Source organism: Larus michahellis, chromosome 1, assembly GCF_964199755.1.
Source record: "Larus michahellis chromosome 1, bLarMic1.1, whole genome shotgun sequence".
NCBI classification, from domain to species: Eukaryota; Metazoa; Chordata; class Aves; order Charadriiformes; family Laridae; genus Larus; species Larus michahellis.
In genome coordinates, this window is record NC_133896.1 from 214,571,416 (window position 1) to 214,587,392 (window position 15,977).

General features: G+C 52.3%; 1 protein-coding gene across 1 annotated transcript in view; it reads right to left on the reverse strand.

Annotated features, from left to right (window-relative positions):
- Positions 1 to 5,469: 5,469 nt before the first annotated feature.
- The window catches only part of CHRDL2 (chordin like 2), a 28,591-nt gene continuing 18,083 nt past the window's right edge, over positions 5,470 to 15,977 (reverse strand). Inside the window, exons 9-11 of the mRNA XM_074573007.1 lie at positions 13,135 to 13,317; positions 8,401 to 8,493; positions 5,470 to 6,505 (exon numbers count right to left, since the gene is read on the reverse strand). Coding sequence (XP_074429108.1) covers positions 6,426 to 6,505; positions 8,401 to 8,493; positions 13,135 to 13,317 — 356 coding nt within the window. The 3' untranslated portion in view covers positions 5,470 to 6,425. The remainder of the gene's footprint in view (positions 6,506 to 8,400; positions 8,494 to 13,134; positions 13,318 to 15,977) is intronic.

The window sequence follows — 15,977 nt, forward strand, 5'->3', positions numbered from 1 at the left end:
CAGGGGTCTCTACGGAGAGCTGCAAGCACCGCTTTAAGAGAAATACCACCTTTTTGGGGAGAAAACCCCCCACCTTGGCTGGGGGAAGTTGATATGAGAACACACAGCCCAACTCATTGGGAGATGCTTCATCTACGAGTCAAAAATTCAAACCATCTCCAGAGCCATGGTCTTCATAGAGGACTTTCAGGGCAGCACCAAACCCAACAAAACCTTCTTGTATGTGACTTAATTTCCCCATGGCAGAGTCCTAATGATGCTGACACCCCAAATTGAGTGGAGCACGTCACCAGCCCCTTCTCTCCCATCTCGTCCGGTGGGGAACAAGGCTCCAGTGAATGTAGCCGAGAGGTATTGGCTTCCCCTTGGCTCCTGAGCTGCCTGCGGGGAAGGGGGGGGGCTTCATGCAGATTAAGGTGAAAGCAGATATTTTGCATGACTGCAAATCCGATGCAATGGAAAACAGCAGGAGCCAAGGAAGTGAGTGTAGCTGGCAATTATATAGACATATAGTTTAGAGAAGTGTTTTGACTAACCTGATAATAGAGCATGAAATAGCATGGCTCTGACGTAAAAAAACCCTAAGACCTCGGAGGTAGAGCCAAGATTTCTGATGGTGGCTTGCCATCCATCCCAGAGCACACAGCCACGGGGTAATTCAGGTTGGACGGGACCCCAGGAGGTCCCTGGTCCAACCTCCGGCTCCAAGCAGGGATAGCTTTGAAGTTACATCAGGTTGCTCAGGGTTGCGTCCAGGCAAGGGCTGCATTTCTCCAAGGATGGAGATGCCCCCCCTTTCCCTCAGTCCCTGTTCCAGCGTTTGATCTACCTGAAGGGGAAAACTTTTTTGGCGTACCTTCCAGCTGGACTGAGTCCAGCCTGGCACTGCCTGCCTGGTACTGAGGACCCAAACTGGACCCAGTGCCCAAATGCTCTCTGCAGAGACCTAAGGTGTCGCAGCACAGGTTGCACCTGCCATGAGATATCTGATGCACTTATTGCACACAAAACAGATTGCAGCAAGAGGAGAGAAGGATCGCAGGAGGGCTGGCAGGAGATACAGGTCCCACAGAAGAAGCAGCAGGAGACACAGGTCTTGCAGAAGAAGTGGCAGGAGATGCAGGTCCTGCAGAAGCAGCGGCAGCATGCAATTCAATCACAACATCTTCTCCCTGAGGGTCAAGAAGAGACTGCGGTGAGGGGACAACAGCCTCAGCCAGGGATGCTGCATTAAACACCCCTGTGTGTTGCTGTTGTCCCATGGACCCAAATCCCTTCCAATGGGAGAGATGCTGCTGTGGTCCAATTGCATGGATGCACCTGCAAATACCCCGAGGAGCCCACAGAGAGTTCAACAGAGCCGTTACCCAGCGGTGGCGAGAATTAGCCATGTTTAACCCACATGCAAAATGCTGGCAGAGACTAAGCAGATACAGGCAGGGTGGCAAAGCCCATCGATGCCACCTCAGGCCTCATGCAAGAAGCCTTCTCCTTGCAGGGCTGGGTGTGCTGATGTTCCCCTCTCCTCCTGGCTCAGGCCAGGGATGGTGTCTGGGTCCATGACAAGTTCTCTTGGACAGGGCATTTGAAGACCCGAAGACCCAAAACCTTTGGTGTCATACAAGCAGTGTTTGAGTGTTTGCTCTGAGTCTTTTTTCTCTCAAGACATCGGGAAACCTCTATGTGATGGCATCAAGACACATGCTGCTCCTCCAGCTCAGTGGTGCCACCAACGGGTGCTGGCTTTCTGCTCACGGGTTTTATCCACACCAGCAAAAGGTCCAAGCTGACTGAAACTCCTTCTCATGCTCTGTGGCTAATTCAAGAGGAACATGGGGAAGGCAGTCCAGAGCAGGGGGACTTTGGCCGGGTTGTGCAGGGAGGTCTTGGAGAGCTCCATCTTCATCTTTCCCTCACCATGCATCATGTCTGCAACCACAAGCTGAGGTTTTTCCTTGCTCATAGATGTGAAAGCACAGTCAGGATTGCAAGGTTTTGTTCCTAACCTTTGAACAGCTCAGAAGTTAGTCACAACGAGCACAACTGGACAATGACAGGGCTGCAGACCTCGTTCAGAAGCTCTAAGGAAGGCAGCCCAGCTGTAAAGAAAGACTACAAAGGTGCTGAGCTCAAGGTAAGGGGAGCAAATGCAACCATCAGTGACAGGGTCATGGGCACTTGGGTGGGCAATGGCAGGGCAGGGTGGTCTCAGCCCTGCACATGCCAGGAAGGATGCTGTCCCTGATGGTCCCCCAATTGTGGTGGGATGGGTGCCCGCGTGATCAGGGCTGAAGCAGAGGTGGCCGTGAGATGAGTGGCATGTCCACAGGGAAGGTCCCTGACAGACCCTGGGAGCACCCTGTTAAACCCTCCTTAGAAAGCCCATCCCTGCCCTCCAAGCTCAGTACCACAAGAGATGAGAGGTCCCGTGGCGCTGGGCCAGCTCTGCCCCAAAATCAACCCCGGCTTCATGGCTCGTGTGGAAATGGCGTGATTCCTGCAGAGGCAAAAGGACACCGGGAGGAGGAGCGGGGCGAGGGAGGCGATGCCACCAACCGTGAAATGTTGGCTTCTGATCTGTGGCTGCTGATCCAATTAAAAGGGTTAATCCCCAGAGATGCCCCTGTGGGTAAAGCAGCCTCTAAGAGGTCCCCCGTGGAGAGGCATGGTCATTAGGGCATGCTCCTGGCACGGCCGGGTCTGGTGTATCACTGACACGATTACAGATTACCCACCGCTCACAGCCCCCTCCAACCCCACAGCAAGTCCCTCTGCTCCTCCTCGGCCACATGTCACTGGGCAGTGCTACGTGCAGAGGTTGGTCACCAGCCCACGTGGCCCCTGGGCACATCTCCAGCGCTCCTCTGGGATCGTTTTTTACAGTCCTTGGAAAAATAAAGGTCTTTGACACTGGCCAGCATTCAGGGTAAACCATGGTGAGGGTGATGTCTTCTCCCTCCCATGCCACTGCAGGGAAGGAAAAGCCAGAGGGCCAAAAAATTTATGGCTGGAGAAGGGAAAGGATGGATGGAGAAGGATGGATGGATGGATGAATGGATGGATGGGAAGGATGGATAGGGAAGGGTGAGGAACACACCTAAGAAACCCATGGTTGCAGCTCTGCCATCTGCAGGGAGAGCTGAGCCTACTCCTCAAATCCCTGTTGGCTCAGGGATCACCTCAGCTGGGTAAGAGCCCTTCCTGCCTCACTGCAGAGAACAGAGGGGAGGCTTTTGGGTCTCCTTGGGTGGAGACAAGCTGTCCTGCACCACCTGTGGCCGTGTCCCTCTGACAGCAGACACCAGTGCTGCTCCAGGACCAGTGCAAGGCTTATTCCTCCAACCAAACCAGCAAAAAGCAGCGATGTCCTCGTTTTCTCTGCCAGGAGCCGGCAGCCGAACTGTGGCACTTGGCTCCTGCCTACCTGGAGCTCGCCCCTTTGGTCCGTGCTGCCACAGCGAGCGAGGGGGAGCAGCAGCCAAGGCGAAAATGTTTTACTGTTCAATATAAAATTTATGGGGTGCCTTTTATGACAGCGTCCCAAAGCAGGGCTGCAGTAAAGGGATAACTAAAAGGCAGCAGAAAGCCTGACTCACAACAACAGAGAGCTGGCAGTGGCGTAACGCCTGAGGTGGGGGAGAAGCGGGCACCGGAGAAGATGAGATGTTGCTCGGAGGCAGCCAGGGCCCGGCGGTGCAATGGTTCTGGGAGATAAAGAAAGTTATGGGAGGATGGGACAGTCACATCATGCAAATGGCGTCTTTGGAAACTTCCACATCTTCCTTTCATGGTGGGTACGCTCAGCACCAAACCCTGTGTGCTAGGATCAACTTCAGTGCAAGGACAATGGCAGCAGGAGGAGCAGAGCATACCCAGTCCACCTCGGAGCACCAGGGCAATGCCATCTGTGTTTCCCAGGAATGGACCAGGCCGCAGCATCACCTCTTGGTGGGAAGCTCCTTGGGATGAGACCGCTTCTCCATCTCCATCTCGCATCTCCATGAAATCTCTCTCCAAAGAATCTCTCTCTTGCTTATTGCTGTTAATCTCCAAATCTCCCTGCCCAAGGCAAAGCTCAGCCACGTGTCCAGGGTGATACAGCACAGCAGCTCTGGGGTTACTCCAAACACGCAGTGCTTTTTAGAAGAAACATAATGTCCCATGCTCTGGGTAGAGACTACTCGGTGAGGGACGGCACGGACCTCACCCAGGCAGGTTCCTCTGTCTCTGCTCACCAAAGGGTTTCTCCTGGCTGTGGAGCAGCCGGCACCATCCACCACCCTCCTGGAGATGGTAGAGGAGCTCTGTGTGCACAGCACTCAGCTGATTTGCACCCAAGAGGTCTCCTGCCCGTCTCTGGGCTCAGCATAACTCATATGGGCTCAATATAACCCATACTGGGCCCAGTAATCTATACTGGCATCGGTAATCTATAGATACCTGCAGGAAACCTAGTCTGGGCTGGGCAGTGCTGGGTTTGCGCTGGTTTTCTCCAGGCCATCCCTAGGAACCCAAGCGGGCGGCTTCATTTCAAATGCCTGCCGCTTCTGGTAAACGAGCGTAAATGGGGCCTCAGCTCTGCTTCAATTAGAGCACGCAAGAGCGAGTTAATTAGGCTGAGGAGTGAGGGGTCAGGCTCTGCCCGGCGACTGGCAGCATCTTCCCCGCTGGGGCACGGCTGTGGTCATGCATACGGCCATGGGGCGAGAGGATGGTTTCACTCCCATCCCTTTGCCCCACGCCACAGGGGACACCTCCCAGTGCCCAAAAACATCACTGGGATTTTTTCCTGAATAAATTTAACCGCGTCGGCCCCATCTCCTGGATCATCGCACAGCTCCGGTGAGCGGTGCCGGGTCGCTGCCGACCGGCTGCTCCGATTATCCCCCGTTGCTCCTTGCTGCGGGTTCACTGGAGCTGTGGACATTTTGCTCTTTGGCTTCTCGGCCCTTTGGCCATGCACAGACCTGGTTTCCATCCACATCCTGAGCGCACGGCAGCAACCTCTGGTTTTTTGGGAGCGTAACGAAGAGAGAAGGGGAAGGCATGGCTGTCCCCGGGGTGGGAGCTGCTCGCATTGATCCCTTTACAGCCCCACGTGAGCAGTTGCCTGTCCAAGAGAGAGCACCTGCACTCACTTAGCAGCTTGTTGGGCGCCCATCCAGCACGCCAGGACCTCCCGGTTCCTGGCCCGGGTTTGCCCCCAGCCTTCGCCTGACCCTGGTGCCCCAAAGCTCTGTTTTCAGCCCCAAACCGTCTGTGCACCGTAAGCGAGTGGGGCGGGATGATCCCCTTATGAAGAGCAAAGCATCCGTGGGATGCTCTCTGCATGCCTTGATCCCGCATCCCAACCCTTAGGATGCTGCCTGAGTGAGTGAAGGGGATCAGACCCCACCAGGATGGGGGGGGGAAGGCGGGGAGGGGCAACAGGGCCCCGCTATGGGGGAAGGAGAGCCAGCAGAGGAGGCTGAATCAAGAAGACGCTTTAATCAGATTTATCAGACAGATCTGGATCTCCAAATAAATAGATTTATCAAAACAGAATAAAACAAGAAACCAGGGATAAATACATGTACCAAAACAACCTGAAAATCCCCCAAAGCTATTTCCAGACAGGGGGAGGGCGATGCTGGCTGCAAGCCCTCCTCCCCACGCTGCAGAAATGGTCCTGTTTGCCCTTTGGGAGATGCCTCTCCTGTGAATACAGCCCAGTAGATATTATGTAGAATATATATAAATATATAGCATAATAACATGCTTAGTAGCGACCTTAGTGCAGTGTTCGGGGTCTCAGACCCTGTCAGCAGGTGGGTCCTCCCAAAAACTACATCTTCAAGTGACCTGCAAAGAAGGGAAAAGAATCCTCCCAGCTGAAACAGAGGAGAAAAAGCCCAAGATTTTTCAAGAAATGCCCTTTGGAGGATATTCAGCCAAAGAAACCCTTTTGCAGATCACTGGGGCTCTCAAGAAAAGAAATCAGGATGATTTTTCTCTCCTCGCAGGTCATCCTTATGCCGGCGGTTGGTAAAAAGCATGGTCACGTTCTGCTTTACTGCTAGCTCCTGATGCTCTTCAGAAATCCCGGGGTGTCAGGAACGTATCCCCAGTCTTCACATCGCACCAGGTCTCGCATCTCCGCCGTCTCTCCTTCCTCCCTCTGCACACTCGACATCTCCGGTGGCAGGAGACGACGGCCGGCCTCTTCCACTCCCCGGCTGGAGAGAGGCACCTCCACGGCTGTGGCTGCAATGCGGTTCCATTTGGTTCGTTTGCTGGAGTTTCTGTAATTTACACTAGTGTTACCCTTTATTGCTGTGCCAGTCTATTTAATAATGCAACTTTTTTTTTTTTCTTTTCATATATATGTGTATGTGTGTGTGTGTGTGTGTGTAGATAAATCAATAGCTAGGTTAAAGTGTTTTTCTTTACAAGTTCTTTGTTTCTTTCTCTGGGCTCTCTGTCATCCTCAGCTCTGACGTCTGGGCTCGGAAGATGTTCCAGTGACCTGGATGAGCAGAGACGGACACTCGTTAGTAACAACCCTTGGAGCAGGAAAACACAATTTACCCCACGCATAGCACCCTCCGCATGGGAGAGGACCCACAAGGACCACGCTGGGAGGGAGGTGGGGAGAGAGGGCTACCCACAACATTGGCCAAGGCCAGATGGGGCCCCACAGTCTGGTCCTAGACTTTGCCATCTTGCAATTAAAATTGTATTATTTGAGGTCAAGGGGCCCTTTATACCTCCTGCAATGCAATTAACAGCACAATCGACAGCATAGAATCAGAATCATAGAATCGTTTTGGTTGGAAGAGACCTTTAAAATCATCAAGTCCAACATTTCCAACGCTTTCCCTGGAAACCACTCGCACGCTCTTCAAAGAAAAGGAGCTCAGCCCGAAACAGGGATAAATCCTTCCTTCTGCCTCCTCAAACGATGCTTCAACGTGAGCGGTCAGGGCCATGTCTGGGATTGGGGCTGACTCCCTGCCTCTCGGGGGGAAGAAGCATTTCATGGGCTTCTCTCCCCCCTTCTCTCAGTCCCATTTCTTTGGGGTGGGTTGCTCAAAACCCCCACATTTATATTTATTTTTATGCTGCTACCCCAGCCTTGGCTCTTCATGCAGGGCTTTGCGACCACCTATGCAGGGGAAGATCCTGCTGCAGAAGGAGGAGAAACCCCTCTGTATCCCCCCACAACTTCACCAGTGAGCTGCAGGCTCCCCGCAAAGCAAATGCATCGGTGGGAGCTGGGAAACACCCCAAAAACTCGCACAAAGTGTCCCAATCCCTCTCCTTCCTCCCCCAAAACACCAGCATCCCCAGAGGTGCAGGAGGTGGCTGAAGGTGCTTTCCCTCTAGGTGGTTGCTTCCCTTGTAATCCCAGCAAGGATTATGCAGCCCTAATGTCGTCATCCCCGGGGGGGGGGGCATATTTTCTAGCTGAATTAATCTCCTGTTGTGAAGAAATCACCGGCCAATGCTTTCCTAGAGCTTGTGGCAACGGCAGAGGGATGGTTTCACAACAGGGTTATTTGTCAGGGGAAACTGAGGCAAGAAGCAGTGGGCACACACCGGAGACCCCATCAGGTTGCGAAGGCTAACCTGGGAGCAGGGACTTGAAAAACCCTCCAGGGTTTGGTCAAGAGATGTTGTCTCGAAGGGATTGGAGGTGAAAACAACTCTCCACCCTCCCCAGGGCACTGGGCGTGCTGGTATGCACTGGGCAGCAGCGTCGGTCCCAGCTGACCCCATGACCTGCGGGTGCTGGACAATATGGGAATGGCTCCGATCCGAACCTAACCCATTAAACTCTAACCCAGCCCTGGCGAAGAGGCAGCCAGCGGGAAATAACACGGCAGTTTCGCTCTGCACAGGCACTCTCGGCATGTGCACTGGCATTCCTGCTTTTTGTAACATTTACGCACATCCAAGAACATTAAGAATGATTTTTAAAAATATTTCAAGAGTTTATACTTTTTTGCAAATCCCTTGCATCATTTCACTTCCCCCCCCCCCCCCGCCCCCTCCCCAGTAACGCCAGATGGATTAGATATAAAAATCAAACAGTTTTACAGGCTTTGGAGAGACAAAGCCTTTGGATTTCACAAGCGCGCGTCCACTTTTAGAAAGCTGGCTGCCCTTTCCGATACCATAAAGTGAAAATGCGACTGCTAACCAGGAGTGTTGCATGAGTGTGTGAAGACAGGTCAGCCCCGACCCGTCTGTGTTTGCACAAGCTTCTCCCTACGGCTCAGCTCTCCACGCCGCGCCGGGATTTAGGCAGCCTTTGCGAAATGGCAGGAAAACACGGGGGTTGTTTGGGGCAGGGTCTGACAAAGGAGCAAGGAAATGGGATTTTTTTTTTTTATTTTTTTTTTTCTTTTCTCTCCCTACCTTCGTTCGTCCTGGTGATCAGCCTGAAGTTCTGTGCTTCTTGCTTGAATTCTTGTTTGCTGATCTTCTTGGTCTGTATCAGATGAAATATTCCTGCAGAGGGAAACACAGGGCATCAGGCTCTGCGACGCTCGGTTTAAGGCTCAGAGGGGTTTGGACGCACAGCGCTCTGTCCCCTCCTGAGATGCAGAAGAGAGACACAGGCTGCACTGGATGCCCCGGGGTCCTGGTTCGGTGCGGGACCTGCTGCCAAAGCCTGGTGGGACTTTGGGAGTGAATCCAGGACTGGCCAAGAACTAGGAGAAATCTCGTTTGAAAACGGTGAGTGCTCGTTAAATCAGAACACGGCAGGGACAACACCACGAAGCAGGTGAAAGAATAATAAGACTTTGTTGCTCTGGAAAGCATCTCACACTGGAGGAGGTCTCATCTCCCCAGAACCATTAGAGAAATTAAGGTGACGCCAATGGGCTCCCCCTCTCTCTCTCTCTCTTGCTCTTGACCATCTACCTTCCCTGACCGCAGAGGCCCCTCCATCCTCAGATGTTTTCCTTTCCTGGAAGCAGCCGGAGACCAAAGTTTTCCATCTCTCTGCCCCCAGCCCTGAACCTCCTCCAGGACAGAAAAAAACCACGAATGACCTCAGCAGAGATTGATATTTCTGTCCGTGCCAGCACCGTCCCGTTAGTGGAGGTGCCTGACTCAGACATTTGACCCAAGAAAACCAGAACCTGCATTTAGCAACGGAAGCGACCTTTCGGCAGGATTAGGGGTTACGATATTCATATTTGCCTGCGAAGCGTGACAAACCAGACAGGTATGCCTGGCACATCCTTCCCCACCTCTCACCCGGGCTCCTCGTGCGTCCAGCCTCTCGCTACCAGCAGACGTGAGAGGCAACGTGGTCCCCCTTATTTGGTTAAGAGACTTTCCCCGATTCCCAGCAGCAATTACACATAAAAAGAGTATGTAACAAATGAGAACCGGCTAGCAATCCATATAAACGAGATGTTATGGACTGTGGAAAATTAATACAGGAAGTCAAAGACATCCGGAGAAATATGTGGATATTTGGACTATTAATAAGTCCTTTAAGTGGATCAGAAAAAGAAGTCCTACCAGTAACAAAAGAAGATACGGGATGAAGATAATAAAACTGTTAATGACGCAAGAAAGGCACAAGTGTTCAATAAATCCTTCTGGTCTATACTTAGAAAGGAGCAGAAGGGTGTGCTTATAGTCCCTGTGGCTGATGAAGCACTTTCCAGTACATTAGTAACCAAGAGGATATTTTAAACAAGAGCTACAAGAGATAAACATCTTTTAATCAACCGACCTAGATAATGTTCACCCAAGAGCCCTCGGAGAGCTGTCTGAGACCTTTGGCCCCACGGACGGTCGTTTCTGACGGATGCCAGGACCTGGGGAGCAGCGGAAGAATGCAGACGATGCTCCAGCACACACAAGGAGAGCACGAGGAGGCGCAGATAAGAATAGCCCGCTGAGCCTGTCATCCGCCGGAGAGGCAACACGGGATGGAGCTGGTAAAAGGTGATGCCGTTTCCCGGTGAGCAGATCCTGTCCACCAGACAGGACCGTTCTATGCAATGTTTGGGATGAGATGGAGGGAGGTGGTGGGGCTGTCGGGCACTTGCCACCCTTCTTGGTGCTTTAAAGGGGGCTTATAAGAAAGATGGGGACAGAATTTTTAGCAGGGCCTGTGGCGATAGGACAAGGGGTAATGTCTTTAAACTGAAAGAGGGGAGATTCAGAGCAGATATTAGGAAGAAATATTTTATGCTGAGGGTGGTGAGACACTGGCCCAGGTTGCCCAGAGAGGTGGGAGAGGTCACATCCCTGGAAACATTCCAGGTCAGGTTGGGTCGGGCTCCGAGCAACCTGGTCTAGTTGAAGATGTCCTTCCTCATGGCAGGGGGTTGGAATAGAAGGCCTTTAAAGGTCCCTTCCCACCCAAACCATTCTATGATTCTATGCTTTAGGCACTGCCTCAGGACCAAAAAACAAGCGGAGTCCAGTAGGGCGCAAGGAATGAATTAAGGATCAGCCCCATCTCCTCCAAGGCAGCAATTCATCTTTCCGAATTTTGAAGAGATAAGTTCTTCCAGACAGCCATTCTGCCCACCCTGAAATGGATGGACGGGACATACCTTCACCGCTTCTCTCTGTGGACTACGTGAGGAGCCAACATGACTCTTTAAACATGATATTTAGCGCTGGGCTGAGGAGTGAAGTTCAAGAAACCGGTCTCAGTACTTGCTAAATCAGCTGCAAAACAAAGCTCCAGCAGGTGGACTGAGACAGGAGCGTGGGTGCACATGGGTGTATGAGACCCACCCTAGCAGGACACAACCTTTACCCAGAGCCCTGCACCCCATTTTGGGCTCTGAACTTCTAGAAAGACAGAGAGAGTCCACAGCAGAGCCATGGGAAGGACCAAAGGACCAGAAATTTCTAACATCAAGGAAAGACTGAAAAAACTCAACTGCTTAAATTGTGTAGGAGAAGACAGAGGCAGGACCTAATGGCATCTGCAGAGGAAAGGAGTCTGCTCTTCACACCTGCGGTGGAAAGGATGAGAAGGCAGGAGCTTGAGGCTACACAAAGGCTGCACATTGGGAAAAGTCTTCCCTTAGGAAGGGTTTTGTGGCTCTGGAAGAGATTACATGGGCTGTCGAGTCTCCGTGGCAGGAGATCTTCAAGCACATGCCAGAAGAGGGCAAGGACAGCTGTTTTGGAACCTGCAAGCCCCCTCCAGCCCAGATGTGAGGTACACCAGTGTGATGAAACACTGGGGATCGCTGAAGGTCCCAGAGGTGCAGGTTTTCAGAATAGTAAGGAATATTTTGGTCAATGTCTAATCAAAAGCCTGGCAGGGTAAATGTGGGAAAGAGGTCCATGGGGTGACAGCAACTCCAAGTACAGCTCAGGCCTCCAGCAAGGCAGGGTGAAGGGCAGGAGTCAACAACAGAGCCTCCAAACCGTGCTGGTCCCTCTCTGATCCTGCCTGTTCCTTTGCTGTCTTCACTCCCCATGATAATTCCTGCTCTAAAACACCAGCAAGTACCATTTCAAAACTTCTGAGGTGTTCAGATGCCTGAAAGCGTGGGGAAACCCCCACTGCAACTCATCTGGGAGCTGGTGGTGCACTACCAGCAAGCTGGTTAAAGCTTTCAGCTGGGTGTTAGCACTGGTTTCTCCTCCCAACTCCTGCCTTGTGGAGGAAACCATTCCGGCACAGAAATAGATGAGGCCACGTAGGTATCATAAGCCCATACAAAGGCAGATGGACAGGTTCCAGGCGCAACTTGCAGTCTCTTTTCTCTACACACGCTGCTCTGTTGGTAGAGTGATGGACCATGGAGAGGTGGAATCCATATGTGACTGAGCTCATGCTCTTTCCCAATAGTAACACTTTGCTCTGCCAAGCAAAAGAGCTGTGTTGGCCTCGGGGACAAGGGCCTCCCCTGTCCTTGGCTGGCAGGGTTCGGGAGCTCCGTGCAGACGTGAAGCTTTTGGCCTCAGAAGGTGGCAAGAAGGTTTGGGTGGCGACCTCTGCCAAGGAGCAAGGAGAGGAAATGGTGGGGCCCAGACAGTGCAGGCTCAGAGCTGTCCTCCAGCTACAAGGTGCCATTGTAAAGGAGGCTTTGCCGAGGCAGGGGGGAGGACAGGGAGAGGGGCACCGTGGAGGACGGAGGATGGCAGGGGGAGGATGGAAACATGGTGGCAGCCACAGCTTCATCTCTGGAGTTAATTTCTCCAGATACTATCTACATGTGCCCACCCCCGGCAGCTGGAAAGAGCCAGCCCCAGGAGGCCTGAGGTCTCCTTAGGGAGAGAAGTGAGACACGAACATACCCAAGAAACCAGAATATCTGCCTACACATGTCCAGAAGACACCCAGCTACCTGGTGTGAGGGTTGCTGTATCCATTCTGGGGTGTGACCAACCTCAAGTGCTCAAGGCTCAAGCTTTTGCAAGGAGTAGAGTATGTCCAATGAAGACTTGGGGTTGGGGCGCTGCAATACTTTCCAGGGCCCAAGAGAAAGACAACACAAATATTTACTGGACCAAGCGCCTCCAGTAGAAATAGGCTCCTCTGGTCCATAAGAGTGTTGCAAAGCTAAAGGTATGGGGACAGAGCAAGAGATTTGGTGTTACTTGATGGTGTATCTGCTGTGCTTTGACCTTTGGAGGACACACCAACAGAACCATCCAAATCCACCCATCCAAAAAGTGAGCTGGGGGCAATTCAACCCCTCCTGTGTGCACCTTCGCAGCAGCTCTGCCAGCTTTGCTCCCAAAGATGGGTGGACTGGGGCGGGGGGGCGAGCAAAAGCAAAAATATGGAATGACCAGAACAATTTTTTGTTTTGTTTTCCATGTATGTTTGGCATGCAAGCGGGCAGGTTTGGTGGAGCAGCCCCATGGCCCATGCTTTGTTTGCCCACGTGCTGTGTCTCTGGGTGGTGTTGCAGCTCGTGGTGGGTACACTGGGGCCAGCAGTGGTTTCCAGCCCCTGGTCTGTATGCAACTGCAGCACAAGAGCATGAAAAGGGGAGTTAGAAAAGCCAGCCCGCTGTCAGCAGGTTTCGACTCACTACACAAGGTCTGGAGCACCACTAGAAAAGCCTGAAAAATTGAACAAAGCTTGGAGAGCACCAGGTTTCCACACACACCTCCTCCGCTGCTGCCTGGTTTCCTTACAGGACTCACCTTTAATCAGCTTCCAGTTGTAGATTTCCACCTCTTCCGCGGGCTCCTTCTCGATCGCGATCGTCCTGAGGATCTCCTTGGAGGTCTCCGAGCTCGGCGGCACAAACATGTACACCAGGACACGGTTGGGGTTCTTGCCACATCGCGTGGTCACTACTTCATCAGTGGGTTTGACTCTGGTTTCTGGGCAAAAACAAGGACAGAATTCATTAAACAGGGGCAGGAAGGAGCTTGGAGGAGGTCATCTCAGCACCTGAGTTGAGGTAAAGGCATCTCATTGGGTTTGACACCATGTAGCACACCACGTCTCTGAAAAAGACCCTAGCTCCCAGGGTCTGATCCCCAGTGCTGAGATTGGCAACAAAGGGAGGTGTTGATAAAGGATCTGTGGACCCACTCATCCCCATATTTTCCATTCCCTTTGTTTTTGGCAGCCTCTACGCCAGCGGGGATGGGGAAGGGGGATTTTCTCCACCTGGATCCCCCGTACCCACTGCAGGGACCTTGGTGCCATCCTCAACGCAAAGCCCAGGCTGGATTCCCCACTTCCCATCTCGCTCCTGCTGCTGTCCCGGAGGAGCAACGTCAGTGAAGCGAAGGGATGAGCCCGCAGCGCGGGAGCCAGCGCCGTGGCCGGGCTGCCTGGGCAGCGCGCCCAGCTCAGCCCCACGGGTGGGCTCAGCCCCAGCCCGAGCCCCCTCCCCCGTATGGGGCACAACGGCAGGGAGACCCACACCAGGGATGTCAGTGGGACCCTACGTGACTTTTTCAACATCCCTGGTGAAGGAGAGCCGCAAATTTTTTAATTTCTTTAATGTATCTGGAGTAATTAAGAATCCCCCATGGTTTTGGAAGGAGATTTATTGCCTTTGGTTGTGGTCCTTGGAACGCAGAGGAGCCCAGCTCTGCTGAATTTAGCCTTGTTCTCCCCGTCATTTTGGATGCTGAAGCTTTTTACACTACTCGAAAGAAAGTTTGGCTATAAATAGATGCGTGGGGTTTATTTTAGTAGACAGTTATTTTAGGCCTGATTCTGCTCTCCCCCGTGCTTTCTGGGGTGGTCCTGAGCTACTCTTCTCAGAGAGGGATGGAAATCCCGATTTAAAGGGATGGAAAGCCAGGCTTTTTCAGCGGTGGGAAGACAAGCGTTCAGTTCTGCAGGCTCAGCATGATGTAAGAGGGGACAATCCCAGTCCACCACCCTCACCCCTGCCACCGCGGGGTCCGGGTCCCCAAAAACCTCCGTCCCAGACCATTAAATTTCACCCACACCAGGGTTGCTCTTTGCATCAATCGAGGCAGCCCCACCTTCACAACAGGGAAGGAACCACACGTCCTCACAGGTACAACAGGTATTTAACAATCTTGGAGCTTCACACTGGAGCCACACAACAGCCAAGAGCATTGGGAAAGAGGAGCAGGGACCCAGGGGTCCCGGCCGCTAGCTCTGCCCCAGCAGCTGCAATGGTTTCTCCATCCGACCAATGCATCCCAGCAATTCCCTTTCGATCAGGGTCCCTTTTGCAAATAGAAATCACTCAGCGTTTCTTTCCAAGCCTCCTGGCTACAAAGGAGGAAGAGGAGGACAGTCATGGAAACTGCCTGGAAAAAGAAGATGGGTGAAACCTCCGTGCAGTGAAACAGAGGACAAGCATGTAACTTGGCTGAGCAACGTGTATGTGTGTGCGATTGCTATCTGCGAGTACTGGAAAGCAAGAAGAAAATCATTTTGGCTAGGTCAGAGTGTTTAACTGGAAATAAATGAAGACTGAACAGCAGACAAGAGATCCCAGCAGAGAAAGTTGTAGACTTTAAACCAGAAAGACCCGTTATAATGAGAATGCAAGACTGGAAGGGCTCTGCTCAGTCATCACATCCCATTCCCACCAGGCACCACGTCATAAATCCTGCTCATAAACATATCAGAAACCTTATTAAAACAAGCTGAGCTTCTGCCCTTCGCTCCCCCGGGGAGGCCATCCCAGAACCTCCTTGCTCAGAGGCTGGAAAAGCTTGAAAATCCCAGCTGAAATTATTTTGCAGCCTGTTTGCCCCCATTCTTAAATGTAGCAATCCCCTTTGCTTCTTCTCCCTGGTGAGACCCCCCTCCACAAAACCACCTTGAAGATGCACATCAGAGGAGATCGCCCAGAAACTGCTGCATCTGCAGTCAGGCTCAAAGAGACTCAGGTATCTTAAGTCTCTCCAGGGAAGCAGTGGGTGGTCCATCATCTAAACATCTACTGCTGAATGATAGTACAGAGAGAAAACATTCTCCAGTGGGAGCAGGAGAAGATCTCATGCCCTGCCACATCTTTGCCAGGTCTGTGGTTTAAGGTAAACAGCTTTCCAAAGACGAAGAAGCAGCTGAGAGACACAAAACCCATTGAACACGAAAAAAAAGAATCATAGAATCATAGGATTGTCTAGGTTGGAAGGGACCTCTCAGATCAAAAGAGGTCCTCTCCACCATGTCCCAGCCCCAGCACCAGCCCTGTTCTACCTGGCCCACCCCAATAGTTGTGTGCCAAAACCTCCCCTTCCTTGGACGGGGACCTCAACTCGAATTCAAACAAACCATGAGTGCCACAGATAACCCCACACCCAAGAAGTGTCTTTGTAATCTCAAACCTACGTTTTAGCTGCCACAATTTAACCCTATGACTTCTTGTCCCAGCTGGTCTGGAGAACAGACTGTGCCCTCTCCCCAGAAAGCATCTTCTGTCTGTCTGAAGACTCCTAGCATGTCCCTCCTGGGGCATGCTCTCCAGACATCTTTCTCCAGACTACACCCACCCAACAGATGCAACTTTTTGGGATTGGTGCAGCTTCCTCACCTTTGC